The sequence below is a fragment of the Narcine bancroftii genome, chromosome 1 (assembly GCF_036971445.1).
Source record: "Narcine bancroftii isolate sNarBan1 chromosome 1, sNarBan1.hap1, whole genome shotgun sequence".
Lineage (NCBI taxonomy): Eukaryota > Metazoa > Chordata > Chondrichthyes > Torpediniformes > Narcinidae > Narcine > Narcine bancroftii.
Genome location: NC_091469.1, coordinates 163,451,821 through 163,476,444, shown reverse-complemented (window position 1 = coordinate 163,476,444; position 24,624 = coordinate 163,451,821). Strand labels below are relative to the sequence as shown.

Below are 24,624 nucleotides of genomic sequence, written 5' to 3'. Positions count from 1 at the left end.
CAAATGGGTTCGGGACTACGCCACGAAGGGACGCCCTGTGTTTGACACTAAATCTTTTCCTCTCTCTCCAATGGCCTTGAAGGCTTTTGTGAGAATTAAAGCTGAAATTGCCAAAGCTGCACTCTCGTCCATTGACGAGGACGTCCCATTCCAAGTGGAAACTGGTGCCTCAGATTGTGCCTTGGCAGGAACCCTTAATCAAAAGGGCAGACCTGTGGCATTCTTCTCCCACACGTTACGCGGACCTGAACTTAAACATCCTGCCATTAAAAAAGAAGCCCAGGCTATTATTGAAGCTGTTCACTACTGGAGACAGTTTCTAGCTGGCAGAAAATTTACTCTTGTCACTGATCAGAAATCTGTAGCCTACATGTTCAGTACTAAATACAAAAGTAAAATCAAGAACAATAAGATGGCACGCTGGCGAATAGAACCCTCAACTTATAATTATCAGATCCAGTACAGACCGGGCAGGTTAAATGATCCCTCTGACCCATTGTCACGATCTGCTGCTGGTTCTCAGCTGGAGGGGCTTAAAGAGATCCATGGCAGACTGTGCCACCCAGGAGTCACGAGATTCTTCCACTACATAAGGGCTAACAACCTTCCCTACTCTCTGGAAGAAGTCAGGAAACTGACTAAAAGCTGTTCTGTTTGCACAGAATGCAAACTGCAATACTTCAAAGCTCCAGCGGCCACTCTCATCAAGGCAACACGACCTTTTGAGAGGATTAGCTTAGATTTTAAAGGACTGTTACCTTCCAACAACAAAAATGTATATTCCTTACTGTAATTGACGAATATTCCAGGTTTCCCTTTGCGATGCCCTGCCCTGACGTCTCGTCAGCGTCTGTCATTAAGTCACTTGACAGAATTTTCAGCATTTTTGGTTTTCCCAATTACATTCATACCGATAGAGGCTCAGCATTCATGAGCGCTGAACTGCGGTGAGCCCTGCTACGGAAGGGAATTGCCACCAGCCGTACCACAAGCTACAACCTGCAGGGCAATGGGCAGGTCGAAAGGGCTAATGCTACACTCTGGAAGACTGTTAATCTTGCTTTAAAAAAACATGGTTACCCTGTTACCCGGTGGCAGGAGGTGCTGCCTGAGGCACTACGTTCTATTCGGTCTTTATTGTGTACTGCAACAAATCAAACACCTCATGAATACATTTTTGCCTTTCCTAGGAAATCAGGAACTCTGATGGATTGGCCAGCCTGTTTATCTGAGCCTGGAACCGTGCTGCTGAAGAGCCACGCTCGGGCGCGTAAAACAGACCCCCTAGTCCAACCAGTTCAGCTACTGCATACTAACCCCAACTACACTCATGTTAAATTCCCAGATGGGAGTGTTGACACTGTACCCCTAAGAGAACTGGCCTCGCCTGGTTCGCCCCCTTCCACGCACCCCTTCTCAGAGGGAGCCTGAGAGGTTGGACTCACCCCCCCAGCCTGTGACCCCTAGTCAGCTTTCAAATGGCCATGCTGAGGCTCCACTGCCTCACGCTGGCGATTCTGGAGCGGGTCCAGAAGCCAGTCCTTCCTACACTCCAGACCCAGGACCTGTATCAGTTCCCAAGGTTGCAAAGGAGCCACCTGTTTTGAGACGAAGCACCAGAATTCGTAAACAGCCTGATAGGCCGACATATTCATAAAACATCTCATTATATTTCGATTGCTTGCTAGATACTGGCTTATTTTGGCTGTTAGAGTATCTCAAGGCCAAACATGGTATCCATGTATCGCTTGCTTCAGTCTTTCCGAGCAGCTGTCCTTTTGATTTTAATCCTTCTTCTGCTGGGGGGAGACTGTGGTGAATGTCTGCCAAGCTGCCTGTCTCCCCTCTGGCGAGCCTTGCTGTACTAACATTGGCTGTACATTATCTCTACTGTTAAGGACACTCCCCTTGGGTCTAACTATGTCTGCACCTATTGTCTTTCATTATTGTACCATGAGTTTCTGCGAATAAAAGCCATGATTATTGTTTGACCACATCGTCTTTGTCTACTTCATCAACTGGCGCTTCAATAAGAATTACCTGTAACCAGTGAATTTGGAAGAATGAGAAGTGAGATTGAACAGTGAATCAAAGAACTTTTCTGAACTTATACACACATCACATACATGTGTGCTTAGAATTAGAAGGGGGTTAAGTTAGGTTAATAGAGATAAGTTAAAATATGATTCTGTTTTCATGTTTAAAGATAATTAAAAGCAACTTTTGTTTAAGTAATCATTTGTCTTGATGAATATCAATTGCTGCTGGGTTTTGGGATCCTCTGGGCTCATAACACATGTCAATAAAGGAATCTTGAATTTCTGGGATAAAACAAGTGTGAACAAATTGATCATCCAACCTCGACAAAGGGCTCAGACCCAAAACATTGGTTCCCCTTTACCTCTTCTGGGTGCTGCATGACCTTATCAATCTGACGATTGCCGTTCCACAAATATTGACTGACATACGCAGAGTGGTAGCTGTCCTCAGAGTCTCCCAACGGAGGTAATGACACTCTACTCAATACTGCTCATGTCAAATTTACAAAGTCTTCACCTTTCTGAGGGTGAGCCTGACACGGCTCAAAGACCGGCAATAAAGGGATGTCAACACACTGTGGACTTGCTTTCCAGGAGTTCACAAAGGCCCTTGGGACAGAATCAATTAAGTAATTTAACGACCTGTTGAATAAATAATAACACATTGAATGAGTTGGATTTAAATTTAGTTAAACAGCACAGTATCAGGCCCTTCCGGCCCACGAGCCCGTGCCACCCAATTTACACCCCGTTAACCGACAACCCTCGGAATGTTTCAAACGGTGGGTGGAAACCGGATCCCCCTGCGGAAAACTCACGCAGACAGGGGGAGAACGTTCAAACTCCTTACAGACAGCCCAGTCCAGTCCTGACTGCTTGCGCTGTAAAGGCGTTGTGGAAACTGCGACACCAAACGTGTCATCCTCTTTCACTCTGACATTAGTGTCCTGGATACGGTCGACACTTTAAGGTCGCACCATTGATCCTGGGACTTAATTCTCGTCCTGCATGTGTATTGTTTATATGTATGTTATTTCTGGTTGTGTGTCTATATGTTTTGCACTGTGGACCGGAGAACGGTATTTCGATGGGTTGTACAATCAGATGATAAATAAATTTAACTTCCGTAAAAGTTTGAATCCTTCCATGAAGTTATAAAATGTAAATTCAATGAATTAAATACATTAATATAATCAAACACGTTTCAGTGCTGGTATCACCATTGGGCAGCATGGTTGGTGAAGCACAATACTACTACAGCACCAGCGACTTGGGTTTGAATCCGCGCTGTCTATAAGGAGTTTGCATGTGCCCTCCATGTCGGTGTGGGGTTTCCTCCGGGTGCTCCAGTTTCCTCTCACCCTCCAAAAACCTTCTTGGATTGTAGGTTAATTGGGTGTAAATTAGGCAGCAGGTTTTCATGGGCTGGAAAGGGCTTGTTGCAAACAAATCAATTTATGACTCTTAGGATAGCAGTGGGAATGGAAGGTTCGAGCAGGTGATGAGGTTGGGGGGAGAGGCTTTGACAATCATGGAGGATCAGTCAGGAGGTGAGGAAGAGACCGAGGTTGGGCTGTTACTGACGATCATTATGACAGGGGAAAAGATTACCTGCGAGACAAGAGATCCATAGAGCACCACAGCACAGAAACAGGCCTCTTCAGCCTTTCTAGTCTGTGCCAAACCATTTTGTTTTGCCTAGTCCCACTGACCTGCACCCAGTCCATAGCCCTCCATCCCCCTCCCGTCCATCTACCTGTCAGAATTCCTCTTCAATGTTAAAATGGAGCCCGCATTCACCCCATCAGCTGGCAGCTCGTTCCACACTCTCTGTGTGGAGAAGATCCCCCTCATGTTCCCCCAAACATTTCCTATTTGTATTGATTTGGTAGAGAGAAGGGTTGTCATAGCTGAAGGGTGGTGGTGGAAAGAGCTCCCACTGCTGCACAACTGCTCTTCATGACGTGCATCTCAAACAGCCTCTGACAACCAAGTCCAGCTCCTAGCCTTCGTGCGTTGCCTAGTGCTTACGTCTGGCGGCGCTGTTCTCACGGACAGGAGAAGGGGCAAAGACAAGAACTGGCGCCTTGAAAGCAGTGGTTTTGGGCAGATGGGGCACATTAACCACGGATGGTAACTCATCCAGGAGAGGGGAAAACTCCGATTTCAAACCTCCGCTGCCTTGTGGCTGCACTCACTCATGGGAAAGGCTTTGGGAGTAAACCTGAGGAAAAATCCGGAGTCAGAGTCCCAAAGGCGGCTGAATGCCGTACCCAGCTCCGGCACTGCAACTCCTGTGATACTGCTGGTACCAAACTGTACCAACCCTCATCATTCCTTTGGACCTGACATTAGCATGGAGGGGAGGTTCTCCCACTGCACGGGCAACATATCAGCTCTGCTTGGCTTGCACCCTGGAGAGGTCACCCCACAGTGACTACCAGAGGTGCAGTGCCCATGGTCGACCACGACCGACAGAGGCCAAAGAAGAATATATTGTCTACATATTAGTTATATAATGTTTATATAATGCAAAACAGAATATGGATCAGAAGCGATTTATATATTGTCGTGTACACAATGCTCGAATAAAATGAAAACCACCTCAGATTCTAATATTACGACAAATTCATTGTTGGTCTAATTGGACAAAACTCCTCTACTTAGAATGGAAAATAGAATAAAAGAGAAAGGACCTGCCCCACACAGTTATAATCCTACCCCTTCCACTGAACATGATCATCAATATGTAAAGAATCAAGTCTCGGCTCCTGGACATCAGATAGGAAATGCCCAGAGTGCGCTCACCTCTGTATTCAAATGGTGGTCATAGTCCATAAATGGGCCTCATATCTTGTCAAATTCAACCATGATCTGGTTAATGCTCTATCGTAGCGGTATGCTTGGAGGGAGTGAGCAGACCCAGTGCTAACAGCTCCCATCTTGTGACAGATGGACATAACCGCCTCCTATCTACTACAGCCATGAGGCATAGTGATTCTGCAGAACCCACCGCTCTACAGAGAAGCCCTGGCCTACTTAACGTCACTATGTCATGAGGCCGTTAGCACTTCAGATGTCATGACGCCAGGTCAAATGTTGTGTGTCTATATTCAGCCTGATAACACTGTAATAAATGCTTCTCTCTTCACTGGCTGACAACTTCGGGTGTGGTCTCATTATTCCTAACATGATAGTACAAATATCAACCACCACAATATCTCAATTTCTTCAAACTCCAGCAAGATGTAATGTCCCGTACTCATTGCATATGAGTTGGTGCTCTGCCATCTTTCCATTGCTTCACAATTGCACGTCTGGCTATCAATGAAGTTTTTGGAATTAAGTTCAAGGAGATATTCTCCTCTGGAGAATAATCGAACGAAGCAATGAAGGGACACAGTTCCAATTTAGTCCCAAGACTGTCTGATAAAGTTTGGAAAAATTGTTCCCTGAATTCTTTTAGTTTTGGACGTTCCCCAAACATATGAAACAGAAAGGCCTCAAAGATGTTACATGGAAGGTTCAATCTCTAGGAATTAATGTTGAGATAGTCAGATGGGTTCAACAATGGCTGGAAGATAGGCACCAGAGAGTAATGGTGGACAACTGTCTGTCAGGATGGAGCCCAGTGATGAGTGGTGTGCCTCAGGGATTGGTGTTGTTCGTCATTTATATTAATGATTTGGATGACGGGGTGGTAAATTAGGTGAGTAAATATGCAGATGATACAAAAATAGGGGGAGTTGTGGAGAGTGAGGAGGGTTTTTGGGGACTGCAGAAGGATTTCGACTGTTTGGAAAGGTGGCAGATGGTGTTTAATGTAGATAATTGTGAGGTGCTTCATCTTGGAAAGAATAGTCAAAACAGGGCATATGCAGTGAATTGAGGAATGCGGAAGAACAGAGGGATCTTGGAATAACGGTTCATCATTCTTTAAAAGTGGATTCTCATGTAGATAGGGTGGTGAAGAAGGATTTTGGTATGTTGGCCTTTATAAATCATAGCATAGAATATAAGAGCTGGGAGGTGATGTTGAGACTGTTCAAGGCATTGGTGAGGCTAAGTTTGGAATATTGTGAGCAGTTCTGGTCTCCAAATTATAGGAAGGATATCAATAAGGTTGAGAGGGTGCAGAGAAGATTTACTAAAATGTTGCCTGCATTGCAGTATCTAGAATATGGAGAAAGACTGAGTAGACTGGGTCTTTATTCATTGGAGCGTAGAAGGTTGAGAGGGGATTTGATAGAGGTATTTAAAATTATGAGGGGGATAGACTGAGTAGATGTGAATACACTCTTCCCCTTGAGGGTGAGATTGGAATGAGGGGTCATAAGTTAAGGGTTAGGGGACAAAAGTTTAGAGGTAACATGAGAGGGGGCTTCTTCACTCAGAGAGTGGTGGCTGAGTGGAATGACCTTCTGGAAGAGGTGGTTGCAGCTGGGTCAATTTTGTCATTTAAGAGGAGGTTGGATGTATACATGGATATGAGGGGGTTGGAGGGTTATGTGCAGGGAGAGGGTAGATGGAACCAGTGGAGTTCACTTAAATCGGTGCAGACTAGAGGGGCTGATATGGCCAGTTTCCGTACTGTAATTGTTATATGGTTATATGGTTATCACATATAGTGGATCAATGTCAGGATGAAAATGAGATATGAAACAAAGGGCAACGGTGGCAACGCCGGGCAGTTGGAGGCTAGGGCTGTGGTGATGTCAATCCTGTCGTCAGAGGCAGGAAGTGAATATAAACTGAGCTGGCAGAGCAATAAACCAGTTTCGACCTCAACTTGACTGTGTGTATCATTCTTACTCCACACGTCACTAGAGCACAAACTACCAAGTATTAGTAATCAGATAAAGCGAGGTATCCCGGTCTGTGTCTGGAATTGATGTGTTCAAACCTCATTTCCGTTCATTCTTGATTCCCTTCCCTGAACAATTCTTTCATTTAAGAGGAGCCAGGGTATATACATGGATAAGAAGGAGTTAGAGGGTTATGGGCGGAGAATAGGTTGGGGAGCTAGGGGAGTTGTTTGAGTGAACCGGCATGGACTTGTAGGGCCGAGATGGCCTGTTTCCATGCCATAAATGGTTATATGGTTATATGTTATATTCTTAGATCCATCAGGTTATTAGAAATAATTGCTGCCAATCCACCATGAGAAAACTTTAAATCAAAATATAAATCAAGGATATTGGTTTTGGGAATTCGAGGGAAATTAGAAAGTTTGGATTGAGTAAAATGGTATCTAAAAAACTGTCTGTTAGGATGATTGAATTTAACAAATGAAGCAAAATTACCTCGAATATACAGATCCCCATAACTTTTTATACTCCCTGAAAATGGAATCCAAGATAGAGGCCTAAACATTTCCCCTTTCACTCTTAACTGATCTCCTCTGGTCTGTATCTCACTCACCCTCAGCTCAGAGCAAATGCAACATCCAGATTTCCCTGGGAACCCCTGGACACATGGCTCAGAGAAGGGGCACTGGCAACAGAACTTGCGTTGGGAGCACAAAGGAAGCTCAGGTTAGTAAAGTGCACTCAGGCCACCTGGTTTTTCATCAGTGAAGAGCAGGGGGTTCAGGACTAGATCCAAATGGTTTGACAATCCGATTCCATCAGAGGTTTGGATCTGGGAGCTCAGATTTGCCCATGGATCAGACAGGTCGTATTGGAGCACAGGTATCGAATTGCTTCTCTTTCTCTTATTGATGGGAGCTCCAGGCAACACAAGTGATGCCTCTTTGTATGATTTTTAAGGCAGGCAAAATTTGACAAATTTTGCCTATTAGTGGCCTGGATTGGAGAACGTGTCTGATGAGGCAAGGTTAGCAGAGCTGGGATTTTTCTCTTTGGAGCAAAGAAGGATGAGAGGAGACTTGATTGAGGTCTTCAAGATTATTAAAAGCATAGATTGGGTGGACGGCCAGCACACTTTTTCCCAGGGTGAGGATAGCAAACACCGGAGGACATCTGTACAAAGTGAGGGGAGGAAAGTTTAGGGGAGACATGAGGGTAGATTTGATCGAGGTATTTAAAATGAGGGGGACAGACAGAGTAAATGTAGGTCGGCTTTTTCCACTGGGGGTAGATACAAACCAGAGGACATGGGTTAAGGGTAAAAGTTTAGGGGGAACATGAGGAGGAATTTCATACAGAGAGTGATGGGGTGTGGAACGAGCTGCCAGCTGAAGCGATGAATGTGGGCTCAATTTTAACATTTAAGAAGAATTTGGACAGGTCCATGGATGGGAGGGGTATGGAAGGCTATGAACTGGGTGGAGGTCAATGGGACTAGGCAAACAAAATTGGTTCAGCACAGGCTAGAAGGGCCAAAGGGGCCTGTTTCATGCTGTAATGGTCTTTGGTTCTATATAGAATGTACAGGATTTGAACCATGCATAAAAAATATACAGGGTTCTGGGTGTTGAGTAGGTTTATTTACAGCCAGCACAACATTGTGGGCTGAAGGGCCTATACTATGTTCTATGCAATGTTATTCACTTACTTGAAATCATACAGGTGGCTCCTGTTGTACATCCCACAAAGTCCAAGAGTTTCTTTAACTATTGAAGGTTGGATCATGACGTAGACTCTGCTTCCCTTGAAATCATACTGGACGTGCACCCCAGTTGAACTCAGTACCTCCAAGAACATAGAGGAAGCCAGTCGAACACTCAAGGAAGGGGCTGCACAAATAAAGTACAGAAGTAAGGAAGAAAATGTGGAATTTCTGCATCTAAACAATGTCAAAGTAGAGAATCTGAACACCCCTTGACGGTGAGATTACTGACACTCTAAAGGTTTTCCGATTCCATTTTCTTTCCCAAAAATAATGCGACTCAGGTTTGAATCTGGCCCTGGCTGCAAGGAGTTTGTACTCAAAACACAGACATACTGGAGGTGCCTCAGCCCATCTCGCAATGTCCGCAGGAGGAAATATTTGCTGAAAAATGGCCTATGGAATTTACTGCAGACAAGTGTGAGGTGTTGCATTTTGGAAGGACAAACCAAGAAAGGACGTACATGGTAAATGGTCAGGCACTGAGGAGTGGGGTAGAATAGAGGGATCTGGGAATACAGATACATATTTCCCTGAAAGTGGCATCACAGGTAGATAGGGTTGTAAAGAGAGCTTTTGGCATATTGGCTTCATAAATCAAAGAATTGAGTCCAGGAGTTGGGATGTTTGTGGTGAAGTTGTATAAGACATTGGTGAGGCCATATTTGGAGGATTGTGTGCAATTTTGGTCACTGAACTACAGGAAAGATATCAATAAGATAGAGAGAGTGCAGAGAAGATTTACTGGGATGTTGCCCGGATTTCAGGAACTGAGTTACAGGGAAAGGTTAAACAGGTTAGGACTTTATTCCCTGGAGGGTAGAAGAATTAGGGGAGATTTGATCGAGGTATTTAAAATGATGAGGGGGGACAGACAGAGTAAAGAGGTCGACTTTTTCCACTGAGGGCAGGTGAGATACAAACCAGAGGACATGGGTTAAGGGTGAAAGGGGAAAAGTTTAGGGGGAACTTCACCCAGAGTGTGGTGGGGGTGTGGAATGAGGTGCCAGCAGAAGTGGTGAATGTGGGCTCAATTGTAACATTTAAAATAATTTGGACAGGTACGTGGGTGGGAGGGGCATGGAGGCTACGGACTGAGTGCAGATTAGTGGGACTAGGCAGAAAAATGATTCAGCACAGATGAGAAGAGCCAAAGGGGCCTGTTTCTGTGCTGTAGTGTTCTATATTTCTAGGATTGTAATAGGGAGGGTTAGTAGATTCACAAGGAAAGCCCCCACATCATACACTGTGAGCTTCAGAGCAGTGGGATTTACCTTCTTCGTAGACATAGGGAAGCCCAATTTCTTCCTGTCCAAGAAAGACCTGGCCGGTTTTGGTCAGATTCACTGACGTTCCAAAATCCTTGGTGGTCAGAGTGACATATTCAATACATTTACCGTTGTCAGTCTGAGGAAATCAAAAATCTAGATGAGTGTAGTTTAACTTGTGGAGTCTGAATTAATTGGTTCTTCGGCCTACATCATTCATGCTGACCAAGTTCCCCACCAGGGCTAGATCCATTTCAGATTTATTGTCAGAGAACATACATGACATCACTTACAACCCTGAGATTCGTTTTCCTGTGGTGCTGGCAGAATTACCACTAATTGGTAGTGCATTTGCCTGCAATTTGGCCCATATTCCTCTGACCCTTTCCTATCTACATACAAATTCCTTACAGACAGCACGGGATTTGAACCTTGATCCTGATCGTTGGCGCTGTAACAGAATGAGCGAAACGCTACGTTAACTGTGCCATCCATACAGATAAGTAATACATATGCAGAACAAGTATTCATCTATACTGATACACCTCGGCCAGCAGCACTTGAGAGACACATAAACAGATGGGTAAGTGTAACACAAACTTTATTAACAAATTAACAATAGAATTACCTCAATAAACTTAACCCCCAAATGTAAGCCTTTTTGGTAACTCTACATCAGTGGTTCTCAACCTTTTTCTTTCCACCCACATCCCACCTTAAGCAATCCCTTACTAATCACAGAGCACCCATGGCATAGGGATGTAGCCAACTGTTACAAAGAATCACACTCATTTGCAGTGTGGGAGGTTAAGCTCTGAGATTTATTGAGGCTGAAAAGGCTCCTTTTATACAGTTGAAGTTCCCGCCATTTGTTTGATGGGCTGATATTAGCTGCATGAATAACAATAGCGGGCGGGAACATTCTTGCATGTGAATACCCTTTTTCTCCAGCCTGCTATGGATCCGTTAGCTGGGCAGCTTGGCCAGTGTCATTTTAGGGCAGCTTTCAACTGCGCCGGTTCACTGTGTTAAGGGGCGTGCTACAGTGTGTCAAGGTGCTGTTTACTACCGCGCGGGCCGTGCAATGTGCCGCTTCGACCTCCATGATGGTGAGCCGCCACATGTAATACTTAAAGTGGTGTGCAAGTGGAAAGAAAAAGGTTGAGAACCACTGGTTTACATTTTAACAACAGATATTTACAAGGTGTTTGTGGGAAAAAACCCAGACCATTACAGTCCAAGCTCAAAATAGCCCAAGTGAAAACTCCCGAAACAAAACCTGAGTGGAGTTGTTCAAGTGAACCGGTGCGGACTCGAAGGTCCGATATGAGCTGTTTCTGCGCTGTAAACGGTTATATGGTTATATGTTAAGTCCGTTAGCCAAAAAGGAACAGCTCATAGAGTCTGGTCTCCAGGCTTGGGATTCTTAGTTTGGCTGCACACTGGACTGCTTGTTGGATGTGGAGACAGATGGCCATGATCAGTGTCAACTTACGACTTTCTTGAATTTTGAATGTGGCAACAACCACCTTTAATTTCTTGAGATGGAAATTTTCACCCAGTGACCTCCTAGTTACTACACGAAGCCCACTTTAGGGTAACAAGTGACCTTCTGTCACACAAGTCTTCCCCTCTAAACACCCTGTCTTGGGTCATCAAGCAATTCTTGTCACACAAAGTCCTCCTCTTGGAAGGAGACTGGGGAAGCCCAGGTCGGTCACACACACACTCTGGGTATCAGAGTGGCGCAAACTGCTGTCAGGACAACAGTGCTGGCCCCCGTGAGCAAAGTAGTGCAGTCTTCTTTCTCCCACTGAAACTACTGGGTAAGCCCAGTGATAGACAGTTATGGACGGCAGTCCTAACACCCATGAACGAAGGAACTCAGCCTCTTGTTTGCTGAAGCTGCTGGGTAATCACACAGACACAGACCGACCGTCTGACTGACTGCCCTCCGTCCGGCCTGTTCAAAACTCAGTGCTCTGGGATCTTCAACAGCCCCGGTGCACGCCTTCAGCTCTCCCGATTGGTGGAGAGAGGTTGACTACAGCGGGCACACTCTCCACGAGCCCTCCGGCTCCCAGTGTGCGGCTCTCGTGCTTCAGACAGATGTCATTTCCTAGCGCGGTTTCAGGGGCTTCCCACGCAGCTGTCAGTTTTCCCAGCACTTCACAGCAGTGCACGATCATCTCTCTCCTGCCGTAGGTTCAGTCCTGACCCTGGTTTGAAGATAAAATCGTCCAGGGGCCATGACAATACAAATAAATAAATATTGTTTCATGAATGTAGGTCTCAGATGATTAGCATGAGCAGTTCAGCATGAGCATTTCAGGGTCCTAATGCCCGGTTCTGATGTCAATGGCTCCATATAAGCTTTAAAAGGCTGTTAGAAGAACCAATGGTGTTTTTTAACGTCCTGCAACCATGGAGGTCTATGCCCAAGATGGTGGCGCCTGTACTGGGCAGTGCACCATGAGACTTTGGTGGAGCTACGGACTGGCACAGGGCATCAGATATTGGAAGAACATCCCTCGTTGAGGAGGAGAAGCACAAGACACTACCCTACAGGACAGTGACCACAGCAGTCGACCGGTGAGAGGCTGAAGGACCCACACAGGTTGTGGGCTGCTGGCAACTTGTGGTTGAAGGACTCACACCAGTCTTTGCAGCCTCATGGGGAACCAGGGAGTGGAGACAGTGCTGAGGGCAAGAAGGGCTCCCGTTGGAGCCTCGCGGGTGGAAGGCTTCATGATTGTGTGGGAGGTTCAGGTCTGGAGCTCGGGCGGCCGATGGATCGAACAGGAGTTTGTGCAGCTGGAGTGAATCCACGGACACTCGGCGACTCCGAAGGGACCCTCTGTTGCTTCTCTTTCTCTTATCTTTGGGGTGCCGGGTAATGCTAATGAAGACTCTTTGTTTACCTTTACGACAGGTAAAAATGGAAGTATATCAAGTATATTACATTTTGTGACAAGGGAACCTTGTAATTCTACCTACAGCTTCCTCTGAAGTTCTTCAACAATCCACCACCCTCCTTGGGAAAAATAAGCCCCTCAGATTCCATTTAAATATTTAAAAGCCCCGAAAGGTCACCATTTATAACTCACACCCTGCCCTGTATCTCTTTCACTTTCCAAACTTTGAATGTTGTTTCTTCAAACATTTCCTAACCTTTTTCTGTTCAACTTTTGCAACCTGTTAACCTTTGGGATAGGTTCATGTTAAAGAATCATATGGGGCTACATCTGTTCAAGATTCAAAATTTTAGTGGCATATTGCACAAAATTGCCTTTTTCCTGCTGTAAACCATTGGCAGAAATGACCTGAGGTGCCTCTTATAGTCAGAGAAAGAGAAGCAATAGAGAGTCGTTTCCCCCCACCCCCCCGAGGATTTGTCTCCTGTTCACTCGCAGTTGCCATAGAGTCCATTCCTAACCAATCTAAACTTCAGATCCCAACCTCCGATACAATTAGGAAGCCTTCAATGCCCTCAACATCCTCTTGCATCCCAATTCCAATACCTGGTGCCTCTTCAGTCAGTTTCAAGCCCGCAGACCGGCGTGAGTTCCTCGACCGTAGTCTCCAGCAGCCCGCAGCCCGGCGTGAGTTCCTCGACTGCAGTCTCGGGCAGTACTCAGCCCGGTGTGAGTTCCTCGACCACAGTCTCCTGCAGCCCGCAGCTCAGTGTGAGTTCCTCGACTGCAGTCTTCAGCACCCCGCAGTCTGCGCAGGGTCCTCGCCTCGAGTCGCTGCCCGTGTGGGTTCCAACAGCTGCAGGGCCCCTCACTGGTCCGACGTCGTGGACACCATCCCGTGGGTCATCTCCTCTGCTTCTCCTTTTCAGACAGGGGCGGGGAGGTCTTTCCCCGGAGTCTGCAACCCCCCTCGTGGCTGCTGCCGATCAGAGATGCCGCCATCTTGGGCGCAGACCCCACGGTCGGAAGCTAGGGTGCCTCGTGTCTAGCCTCATTTGCACCCTGCACGGTTCTAACAGAGAGCTTCCCCATTTCTCAACAAGACCTTTCCAAGACGCCGTTTTCCTTCCGAAACCACTTGCTGCACCTCTCTGCTACTTTTGTTTCGGATTAATGAACAGGAATGTCTGCATCCCTCTGTACTCCACATCTGAAATCTCCCTCCATTTGGATAAGAGCACAAGAAATAGAAGCAGGGGTCCCTCGACCCTCCGTTCCACCATCCAATGGCTGAACTATACAGGCTTCAACCCCTCTTCTGTGCTAATCCTTCAATACCCTGTCATTCCTCAATCTATCACTCTCCATTCCAATGATGGAGTTCCCACCGTCCATGGGGCAGAGGGAATATTAAACCTTCAGGGTCATAGACCACAGTCAAAGCAGCACAAACAACCCAAGTTTCAGTCCTGTGCAGTCTGGGAGGAGTTTGCATGTTCTCCCCGTGTCGGCGGGGGTTTCCTCCGGGTGCTCTGGCTTCCTCCCAGCCTCCAAAAATGTACGGAGGTTGTAGGTTGTAGGTTGGGGCAGAGGGAATATTAAACCTTCAGGGTCATAGATCACAGTCAAAGCAGCACAAACAACCCGAGTTTCAGTCCTGTGCAGTCTGGGAGGAGTTTGCATGTTCTCCCCGTGTCGTCAGGGGTTTCCTCCGGGTGCTCTGGCTTCCTCCCAGCCTCCAAAAATGTACGGAGGTTGTAGGTTGTAGGTTGGGGCAGAGGGAATATTCAACCTTCAGGGTCATAGACCACAGTCAAAGCAGCACAAACAACCCGAGTTTCAGTCCTGTGCAGTCTGGGAGGAGTTTGCATGTTCTCCCCGTGTCGGCGGGGATTTCCTCGGGTGCTCCGGCTTCCTCCCAGCCTCCAAAAATGTACGGAGGTTGTTGGTTGATTGGGGCATTTTGATGCCCCGGGCTCATGGGCCAGAGGGGCCTGTTACTGTGCTATATGTCAAAATTAAAATTGAACAAGGTGAATGATCGTAGACTTTCACCATGAGCAGAAGATTCGAAAAGCAGAGGGCAGAGATTTAAGGTGCGAGGGGGAAATATTTAAAGTATCCTGAAGGGCAATTTTTACACATGTAATGAGCTGCCAGAGGAACCTCGAGGGACAGGTATAACCATATAATCATATAGCCCTTTACGGCGCGGAAACAGGCCATGTTGGCCTTTCGAGGCCGCACCGGTTCACTAGAACAATTCCACTAGCTCAACCCTCCTTCTCTTCACCAATAACCCTCCAACCCCCTCACCTCCATGTACTCATTCAACCTTCTCTTAAATGACAGAAGGGATCCTGCCGCAACTATCTCATTCGGAAGATCATTCCATTCTGCCACCACTCGCTGAGTGAAAAAGCCACCTCTAATATTTCTCCTAAAGTTTTGCCCCCTTACTCAAGGCCTCTTGTTCCAACCTCCCTCAGGGGAAAGAGTCTGTTAATGTCTAGTCTATCTATTCCTTTCATAATTTTAAATACCTCTATCAAGTCCCCTCTAAGCATTTCAAGTCCAAGTTCGGTTCATTATCATCTGACTGTACATCTACAACCAGATGAAACAGCGTTTCATCGGACTATTGGTGCACACACAATACACATAGAACCAGAGTACATTACAGTACAGAAACAGGCCCCTTCAGCCCTTCTAGTCTGTGCTAAACCATTTTTTATTCCCTGGTCCCACTGATCTGACCCACTCCATACCCCTCCCATCCATGTACCCGTCCAAACATGATGATCACAAATGGTGGTGTGGTTAGCACAACGCTGTTACAGCACCAGCGACTGGGACCAGGGTTCGAATCCTGCACTGTCTGCAAGGAGTTTGTATGCTCTCCCCGTGTCTGCGTGTGTTTCCTGGGGTTGTAAGTCAATTGGGCGGCACGGGCTCGTAGGCCGAAAGGGCCCGTTACCGTGCTGTAGGTCTAAATTTTAAAAATATATACATGAAGATATAATTTTAAATAAACATCTATAAGACCCCAGGGCCCGATGTGATATCCCCGAGGTTGCTGTGGGAAGTGAGGGAAGAGATTCCTGGAGCAGTAGCTGTGATCTCTGAATCCTCTTTGGCTGCGGGAGAGGTGCCTGGAGAACGACAAATGTGGTCCCCTTGTGAGTATGAGCTGATGGATTTTGGAAAGACTAACCAGAAGGCTGAGTGCAGGATTAATGGTCAGCTACTTAAGAGTGTGGATGAACAGAGGTACCTTGGGGTCCAAATCCTTACATCCCTCAAGGTCGCTGCACAGGTGAATAGGATAGTTAAGAAGGTCTATGGGATGCTGGGCTTCATTAATAGGGGGATTGAGTTTTGGTTATAATAGTTTATCTCTTGTTCATCCCATTACAGATACCCATCGTTTTCAGCCGTCTGTGTTAGACGCAGGTTTTAAGGGGTGGTACAGACCAGATATCAAAAGTTATAAAGATCTTCTTATTCGAGATAACTTTTGCCTCTGTTGAGCAGTTCTCAGTTAAATTTAATCTTCCTAATAGATATTGTTTTATATATTAACAAGGCAATTAAAGGGCATTTTGTTCTGGCCAAGCTTTCCGATTTCCCTCGAATCTCAAATTCAAATATTCTTGATTTATTTTTTAACTTACAGTTCATTCACGGTGGATTAATATAATTATAATGACATATTGGATTTAAGATCAGCCCCAGTGGCTGGGATTAAGAATGATTGGGAGCGGGATCTGAATATTCTCAGGTGAAGATTGGATCTCCACTCTTAGTTTGATAAACGATTCCTCATTTTGTGCAAGGTGTGGTTTATTACAATTGAAGGTGGGACATAGAACACATATGTCCAAACTCAAATTCTCTTGTTTTTGCGATCCACTATGTGAGAAGTGTAAAATTTTTGAAGCTTCACTGATTCATATGGCTTTGGGACTGTCTCAATTTAGGAAAATTTGGGGAAAACATTTATCAATGTATCAATGATTTTTAAGATCAAAATAGAACCATGCCCTTTAGTTGCCCTGTTTGGTTGGTCTCATGAACCAGGTCTACTTCTGACCGCAACCCAAGAGAAAGTTTTAGCTGGTTTTCTGTTGATCGCCAGACGAGCAGTTTTAATGGAATGAAAGGATGACTTTCCACCTACTCATGAACAGCAGTTACATGATGTCATGTCCTGTTTATGTTTGGAGAAAATCAAATACAACATTATAGATAGAAAGTTCTAATTTGAAAAGTGGTGGGGGCCGTTCATAAATTACTGCCATGATTGGAAGATTGACGAAGTCCGGTGATTCTCTGTCAAGTTTCTGAAGGGCACTATTTGATCCATATCTTTACATCCTTTTCTGCAAGGTCACCTCATTCAGAGGGAGGGGATAGAATACAATAGACAATAGGAGCTGGAGTAGGCCCTTCGGCCCGTCGAGTCAGCACCGCCATTTTACAGATCATGGCTGATCACTACTATCAGTACCCCTTTCCAGCCTTATCCCCATAACCCTTAACTCCTTTGCCCACTAGAGTCTTATCTAACTCTCTTTTGAACATAATCAGCGAATGTGCCTCTACCACCCTCTGTGGCAGAGCATTCCACAGATTCACACTTCTCTGGGTAAAAAAATGTTTTCTCATCTCTGTCCTAAAGGGCCTACCCTGTATTCTTAAACTATGCCCTCTAGTCCTCGTCTCAGACTTCACCCTGTCTATCCCCTTGATAATTTTGTATACCTCAATCATGTCCCCCCTCATCCTTCTAAACTCCATCGGATACAAGTCCAGTTTTTCTAGCCTTTCAGCATATGTCAACCCCGCCATCCCTGGAACTAACCTTGTAAATCTGCACTGCACACCCTCTATAGCTAGTATGTCCTTCCTCAAAATTGGAGACCAGAACTGGACGCAATACTCCAGGTGGGGTCTCACCAGGGCCCTGTACAACTGCAGAAGGGCGTCTCTGTTCCTATACTCCAATCCCCTCTTTATGAAAGCCAACATGCCATTTGCCTTCTTCACAGCTTTCTGAATCTGCATGTTAGCCTTCAGTGACAGGTGAACAAGTACACCCAGATCCATTTGCACCTCCCCACTCCCTAATTTGTCTCCATTTAAATAATACTCAGCTTTCCTATTATTTCCCCCAAAATGGATAACCTCACATTTGCTCACATTGAACGTCATCTTCCATTCAGCAGCCCACTCCCCCAACCTGACCAAGTCCTTCTGCATTTTCCTGACATCCTCCTCACACCCCACACCAGCACCCAGTTTAGTGTCATCTGCAAATTTGCTCATGTTATTAATAATCCCCTCATCCAAATCATTTACATAAATTACAAACAACTGAGGACCCAATACTGATCTTTGGAATAGATTTAGTTTTAGTTTTTTTCTTTTTATTCTTTAGATTAACTTGTTAAATATGGTTATCATAGATCATATCATTAAATTAGACTGAACTTACCCTTTGTTTAGATCAAAGGATATTCCAATGTACTTTTACTTATTTTCTGTCCATATATATATAATATGATCTGTTATTAGTTTTATTAAAATACTTTATATGTAGGATTTATATGTTAAACTCAATAAAAATATTTTTAAAAGAAAGAAATAAGGTCTATGGGATGCTTGGCTTTATTAGTTGAGGGTTGAGTTCAGGAGTAGAGAGGTCATGTTGCAGGACTACAAATCTGTGGTGCGGTCACACTTCAGAGTATTGTGTTCATTTCTGGTCACCACGTTACAGGAAGGATGTGGAAGCATAGAGAGGGTGCAGAGGAGGTTCACCAGGGTGTTGCCTGAGTTGGAAAACAAGGCAAGGTTAGCAGAGCTGGGATGTTTCTCTTTGGAGCATAGAAGGATGAGAGGAGACAATAGAGGTTGACAAGATTATGAGAGGCATAGATAGGGTGGGCAGCCAGCACCTGTTTCCCAGGGCAGGATCAGCAAACACCAGAGGACACATGTAGAAAGTGAAGGGAGGGAAGTTTAGGGGAGACATCAGGGGTATGTTTTCTTTCACACAGAGTTGTGGAGGCTGGAACAAAAGGGGCATTTAAGAGACTCTTAGACAGGCCCATGGATAGAAGGAAAATAAAGGGTTATGGGGTAGGGAGGGTTTATTACTTTTTTTTATAAGGAATATATGGGTTGGCACACATTGAGGATCGAAAGGCCTGCACTGTGCTGTGTTCTATGTTAAATACTTCAACATACTTAAAAGAATGGAGGTTCAGCCTTCAAACTTTAGATTTATTATTGGGCAGACAGTATACAAAATCTTACATTTTGGTCATATTATTTTAACCATAAAGACTGTCCAATATGGGTTTCTTTGGAACTAATTCTGTTACAAAATTTTTTATTATTTCTCTTCTCACTCTCTCACATATCTTTTAAAAAAAGTAACTGATAGCCCGGCGGTTAAACATACTTTGAGGATCTGGATACAATTTAGAAAACATTTTAGTTTAATGAGATTTTCTCTTTCTAATCCCCTTTTTTCTAATTATTTCTTTAAACCTTCCATGTAACTTTTAAAGAATGAAATAGATTAGGCAATAAAAGTTTTAAAGATTTATTTATCAAGCGAAGTCTTGCTTCTTTTGAACAACTGTCAGTTAAATATAGATTACCAAATACTCTTTTTTTATTATTTATAGATTAGATTTTTGATAAGAATTTAATAGCTGTAATTTTTAATTTGTAACCCTTTTATAACGGTTCAATGTCCAACATTTATGACATGTTGGGAATAAGAAAGGCTACCTCAGATAAAATTTAAAAAGCATGGGAACAGAATTTTAATCTCTGAAGAAACTTGGAATGTAATTTCCAAATTGGTTAATACCTCATCTTTATGTGCCCGCTACTCTCTCCTACAGTTTAAAGTAGACCATAGGGCCCACATGTCCATAGCCAAACTATTTTGCTTTTATGCAGATGTATCTCCTCATTGTGATAGATGCAACAATTGAAATGCTTCATTAATTCATATGTTTTGGACATCTTCGAGTCTTGGGATGTACCGGAAGGAAGTATTTGAAATATTTTTTGTACTTTTTAGTTAATTTTAAGACTAATCCTGTAACTGCCTTGTTTGGTATTGTTGGAGAGAGTGGCATCACTTTAACTTTTTTATTAGATTCTTCTAATTTCTTTTTTAAGTCCTCTACTTCCATTTCTACGGCTGTTTCTCGTTCTTCCACCTTGTCCACTTTTTCCTATATCTGACATGACCATCTCTAATCTATTAATTTTTTCTTCTGTACTTTTTCTTCTTCTTTTTATTTCACTAAATTCTTATGATTGCCATTCTTTTACTGATTCCATATATTCTTTAAAAAAATATATATCCATTGTCTTGCCCTTCCCTTCTTCTTCCATTTCTCTGTGTTCTTTTTCTTCTTCTTCCTTTGGGTTGGTCAACTGTTGTTTCCTTGATTTCTTTTTACTCTCTTCTTTCTTGTTTTCTTCTTGTTGTTGTGCTATGGCTGTTATTCTCAGCTGTGGAGATCGACTCCACAGCTGGTCCCCCCTCCTGTCGGTGTTTTTTTTGTCTTGCGCATCGCACATGCGCGACTCCTCACGCATGCACGGTTGCGCACTTTTGCTTGGCTCCGCAAGCCATTTTTGTAGTCCCGAGCTCACGACTTCGACTGACCTGAGGGAGCGGGCTTCTCTCTCCACAGCGGGCCTCCTCGGACAGGTAAGGCCTTCATCTTCTTCTTCCGATGTCTTTTCTTCTTCTCTTCTTCCCGTTGCTTTCGACTTTTCTTTCTTCGTTGCCATTTTCTTCCCACCTTTACTTTCACTTTATTTTAATTTTCGTGTTTGTGCCTTTGCGTTTTCTCTGTTTTTTTTAAACTTTTCCGGAGAGGGCTGGAGTTCCCTGACCGGCCACTACTCCATCACGTGACTCCTCCCCGAGAGTGGCATCACTTGAATGGCATCTGACTTGCATGTATTAGGCTTTACTTCTTTGATGGCTCAGCAGGCACTGGTGCTCAGATGGAAGGACTCGTGCTCAATGGTTACGTGACATCATGTTATGTTTAAATTTAGAGAAGATTTGATGCTCAATTTACAATTTGAATTTAAATTTTCAAATACCGTGGAGTCCCTTTTTGAATTACTTTCCAAATCTTTGATTTGGTACGAATACAGAAGTGTTGGCTAATAAGGTCATTTATTGCTGCGACAGGGAATTTTTTTTTCTCTTTTTGCCAAACAGCCTCACTTTTTGTAGTGGGATTAGATTTTCATTTTTTAATGAAACAATATAATATTCTAGTGGTCCACAGCCCACTCTACAGCCGACACGGCAAACAGTCGTCGAATACAACAATTAGCAGACAGCGCGTGGGATGAGATGCCCGCTTCCATACGCCACAGGAATAGTGGTCGAATAGGCCAATCACAGCTAGCCGATTGCAGCGGGTCCAATCCGGGCACGTGTATCCGGGACAACCAATCAGCAGCCAGCCTCACTCAAGCCACACCCTGGTGGTGACACGGCCGGCTGCCTATAAAAGGCAGAGCTGCAGCCCAATAAAGTTAGTTTCGATTGCACTCCCTTGGTCTTCCTTCCACCTCAAGCTATAACCTGAAGCAAACCTGCTACAATATTACTATAATATAATTTGTTTGCTTGAGAATGGTATGATCTGAGTGTAACATATTATTTTTTGACTTTTAATATGTATTCTTATGTACTCTATATTTTTCAATTTCAATTAAAATATTGATAAAGAAATACTTTGCGATGATATAAAAGACATTTGGACAGGTACATGGATTTTAAAAATTTATATGGGTCAAACATAGGGATAGTTCAGATGGGCAACTTGGTCAGCACAGAGAGATGGGCTGAAGTGCCTGTTTCTGTGTTGTACAGGTCAATGATTCAAAACCGAAGAGCGCACATCTAGAGAATGGATGAATACCTCCAGAATTCCACCATTAACTCTCACTCCTCTTACCTCTTGACAGGTATTTGTGCCCAGGTAGACAACAAAGGCACTGGTTTTCACCAAGACATGAACACATCCGCCGTAGAAGTAATATCGAGTCCCAGTGAACGTAGTGATGTACTGACTTCCAGTGACTGAACAAAACACTGCAGGACAACAATCATGGAGACAAGGTTCATGAAACCAATGCAATGATAATAAGTTGAAATAAAATAATTACATGGTTATACAGAAAACTATACTCAAAAGTCAAGCTAATCTTTCGAGTAAGGTCTGTTCATGAGATCAAGTGAAACATGAAAGTCTGTGATTGTAGTGAAAACACAGTCAATGCTGGAGGAACTTGGCTGGACTCACGGCGTCCATAGATGTACTGCTGATGTTTCAGGCCTGAGACCCTCATCAAGGTATGAGCAAAAAGCAGGCAAGCATCTGAATTAAAAAAGCTGGGGATAGGAAAGAAAGGGCAGCGGTTGGAGCACAGACCAACAGACAAAAGGCGTTCATTGGATATAGCTAAGAGAGAGGAAAGGTGAGAAAATTGTTCAATTTAAATGGCCAGATCAAATTAAATATTTAGGTATTAAAATTGATAATCAGTTAGATCACTTATACAAACTTAATTATTTACTTTTATTTTTAAAAATTAAAGAGGATTTAAATAGATGGAAAGATTTACCTATAATATTAATAGGTAGGGTTAATTGTATTAAGATGAATGTTTTTCCTAGAATTCAGTATCCTTTCCTTGTAAAGTTCCTTTAACATTTTTCAGAGATTTAAAATCTATAATTAGAAAGTTCTGTGGAGAGGTAAAATGGCAAGGGGTTCTTTACAAAAATAAACTTGGAAATATGAATTGGGAGGTTTGCAACTTCCAAATTTTCAAAATTATTATAAAGCAGCGCAATTGAAGTTGATTAGTAGAATATTTGACTTGAATAATTCATTAGTTGGGCTAATATCAAATGACTTTATAAATGGAATACTAAGTTATTAATTATTAATAATGGTCCCCCAATTTTGAGACATTTAATTGAATTATGGAATAAGGTAAATGATGAGATAGGAAGAGGCCCGGGGAAAATTTCAGCAAAAACACCTCTACATCAGAACAAACTTTTTCCTTTTATTTTTAATGATCAGTTTTTGAAAATATGGAATCAGAAAGGAGTTAAAACTGTGCAAGGTTGTAATGAGTCTGGTTATTTTATTTATTTTCAAAGAATGAAAGAAAAATATGAAATTTCAAATAATACCTTTTTTGTTATTATCAGGTAAGCTGTTGTTATTGGATAATTTGGGGCATACTTTGAGATGACCAAGACAATCAAGTTTTGAAATTTTACTTATGGAAGGTGGTTAAAAAGAAATTTATTTCTGAAATGTATAAACTGTTACAAAGTAAGATGCCTAAATTAGATAGTCATAAATCGAGATTGAAATGGGAAGAGGATTTGGGAATTACAATTGACCAAGGTGATTGGAGATCTATTTGTAAGGATACTACGTCTAAGATTATTGATGTTCGATATAGGTTAGTAATGTATCACCTCACACTTAACTAGATTGAACTCCATCTGCCATTTTTCCACCCAACTCTGTATCCTGTCTATATCCTCTTGTAACTTTGGACAACCTTCAGCTCCATCCACAACTCCTCCAACCTTCATGCCATCTGCAAACTTACTGACCCATCCATCCACCTCTTCACCTAGGTCATAAAGAGCTGGGCGGGTCCCAGAACAGATCACTGTGGAACTTCACCTCCAAGCAGTCCAGGATGGTGTGAGTCCCTGATGGTCGCTGCTGCTCTCCTATGGCAGCATCCCTGTTGATGTTCTTAATGGTATGGAGGGTTTTGGCTGTGATCTCCTGGCTTCTGTCCACAACCCCTTGCAGGGCTTTCTGCTCAGAGTTATTGGTGCCCCCAATGCCCTCTAGAGAGTTCATTGTTCAGAGCACAATGTCATAGTTTTTCTTTGCACTAAGTGCAAATGTGAATATTTATTTTATATTCTTAATTTAAAAAAAATTAAAATATTTATGTATTTAAAAAAACTTAGACATACAGCGTGGTAACAGGACCTTTTGGCCCATGAGCCTGTGCTGCCCAATTACATCCAATTAACCTACAACTCCTGGTATGTTTTGAATGGTGGGAGGAAACCAGAGCACCTGGAGGAAACCCACGTAGATACAGGGAGAACGTACAAACTCCTCACAGACAGCGCGGGATTCGAACCCAGGTCGCAAGCACTGGCACTGTAACAGTGTTGCACTAACCGCTACATGAATCGTGCTGCCCTCTTCCTGGTCTCTTTTTTGACCTTGGTATATTGTAGTTATTTAATGTATCCTATTGGAGTTGGTGTGTTTTACTCACCTGAGTGGTTGCGGAAAGGAAGAATTTCAGTTCATCTGAACTTATGTATATGACAATAAACTCTTATTGCATCTGAAATAGAAATGCTGCAGGAACTCAGCCAGTCTCGCAGCATCCATAGGAGGTAAACACCGACGTTTTGGGCCTGAGGTATGAGTAAAAATCAGGTAGAGAGGAGGATAAATTCTTCAGGGCAGACATCCTTCGAAGAAACTTTTTGCTTACCTCCTGCGGATGCTGCGAGACCTGTTGAGATCATCCGTCATTTCTGTGCTTCACCGACAATCACAGCGCCTGCAGACTTTTATTCCATTCGGTTGCTGCCCTGTGAAATCTCTTTGTGGGAAGCCGACCCTGAAAAAGTTCTCCTCCTGTCTTTGCAGGGAGAGGTCCTCTCACTGCTCTCCATCAGTACCATGTCTCATCCACGTCCAGTTT

General features: G+C 43.8%; 1 protein-coding gene across 1 annotated transcript in view; it reads right to left on the bottom strand.

Annotated features, from left to right (window-relative positions):
• Positions 1-420: 420 nt before the first annotated feature.
• Positions 421-24,624, bottom strand: part of LOC138735769 (otogelin-like protein) — a 190,645-nt gene continuing 166,441 nt past the window's right edge. Inside the window, exons 14-17 of the mRNA XM_069884151.1 lie at positions 21,810-21,946; positions 9,884-10,016; positions 8,556-8,736; positions 421-2,681 (exon numbers count right to left, since the gene is read on the bottom strand). Coding sequence (XP_069740252.1) covers positions 2,531-2,681; positions 8,556-8,736; positions 9,884-10,016; positions 21,810-21,946 — 602 coding nt within the window. The 3' untranslated portion in view covers positions 421-2,530. The remainder of the gene's footprint in view (positions 2,682-8,555; positions 8,737-9,883; positions 10,017-21,809; positions 21,947-24,624) is intronic.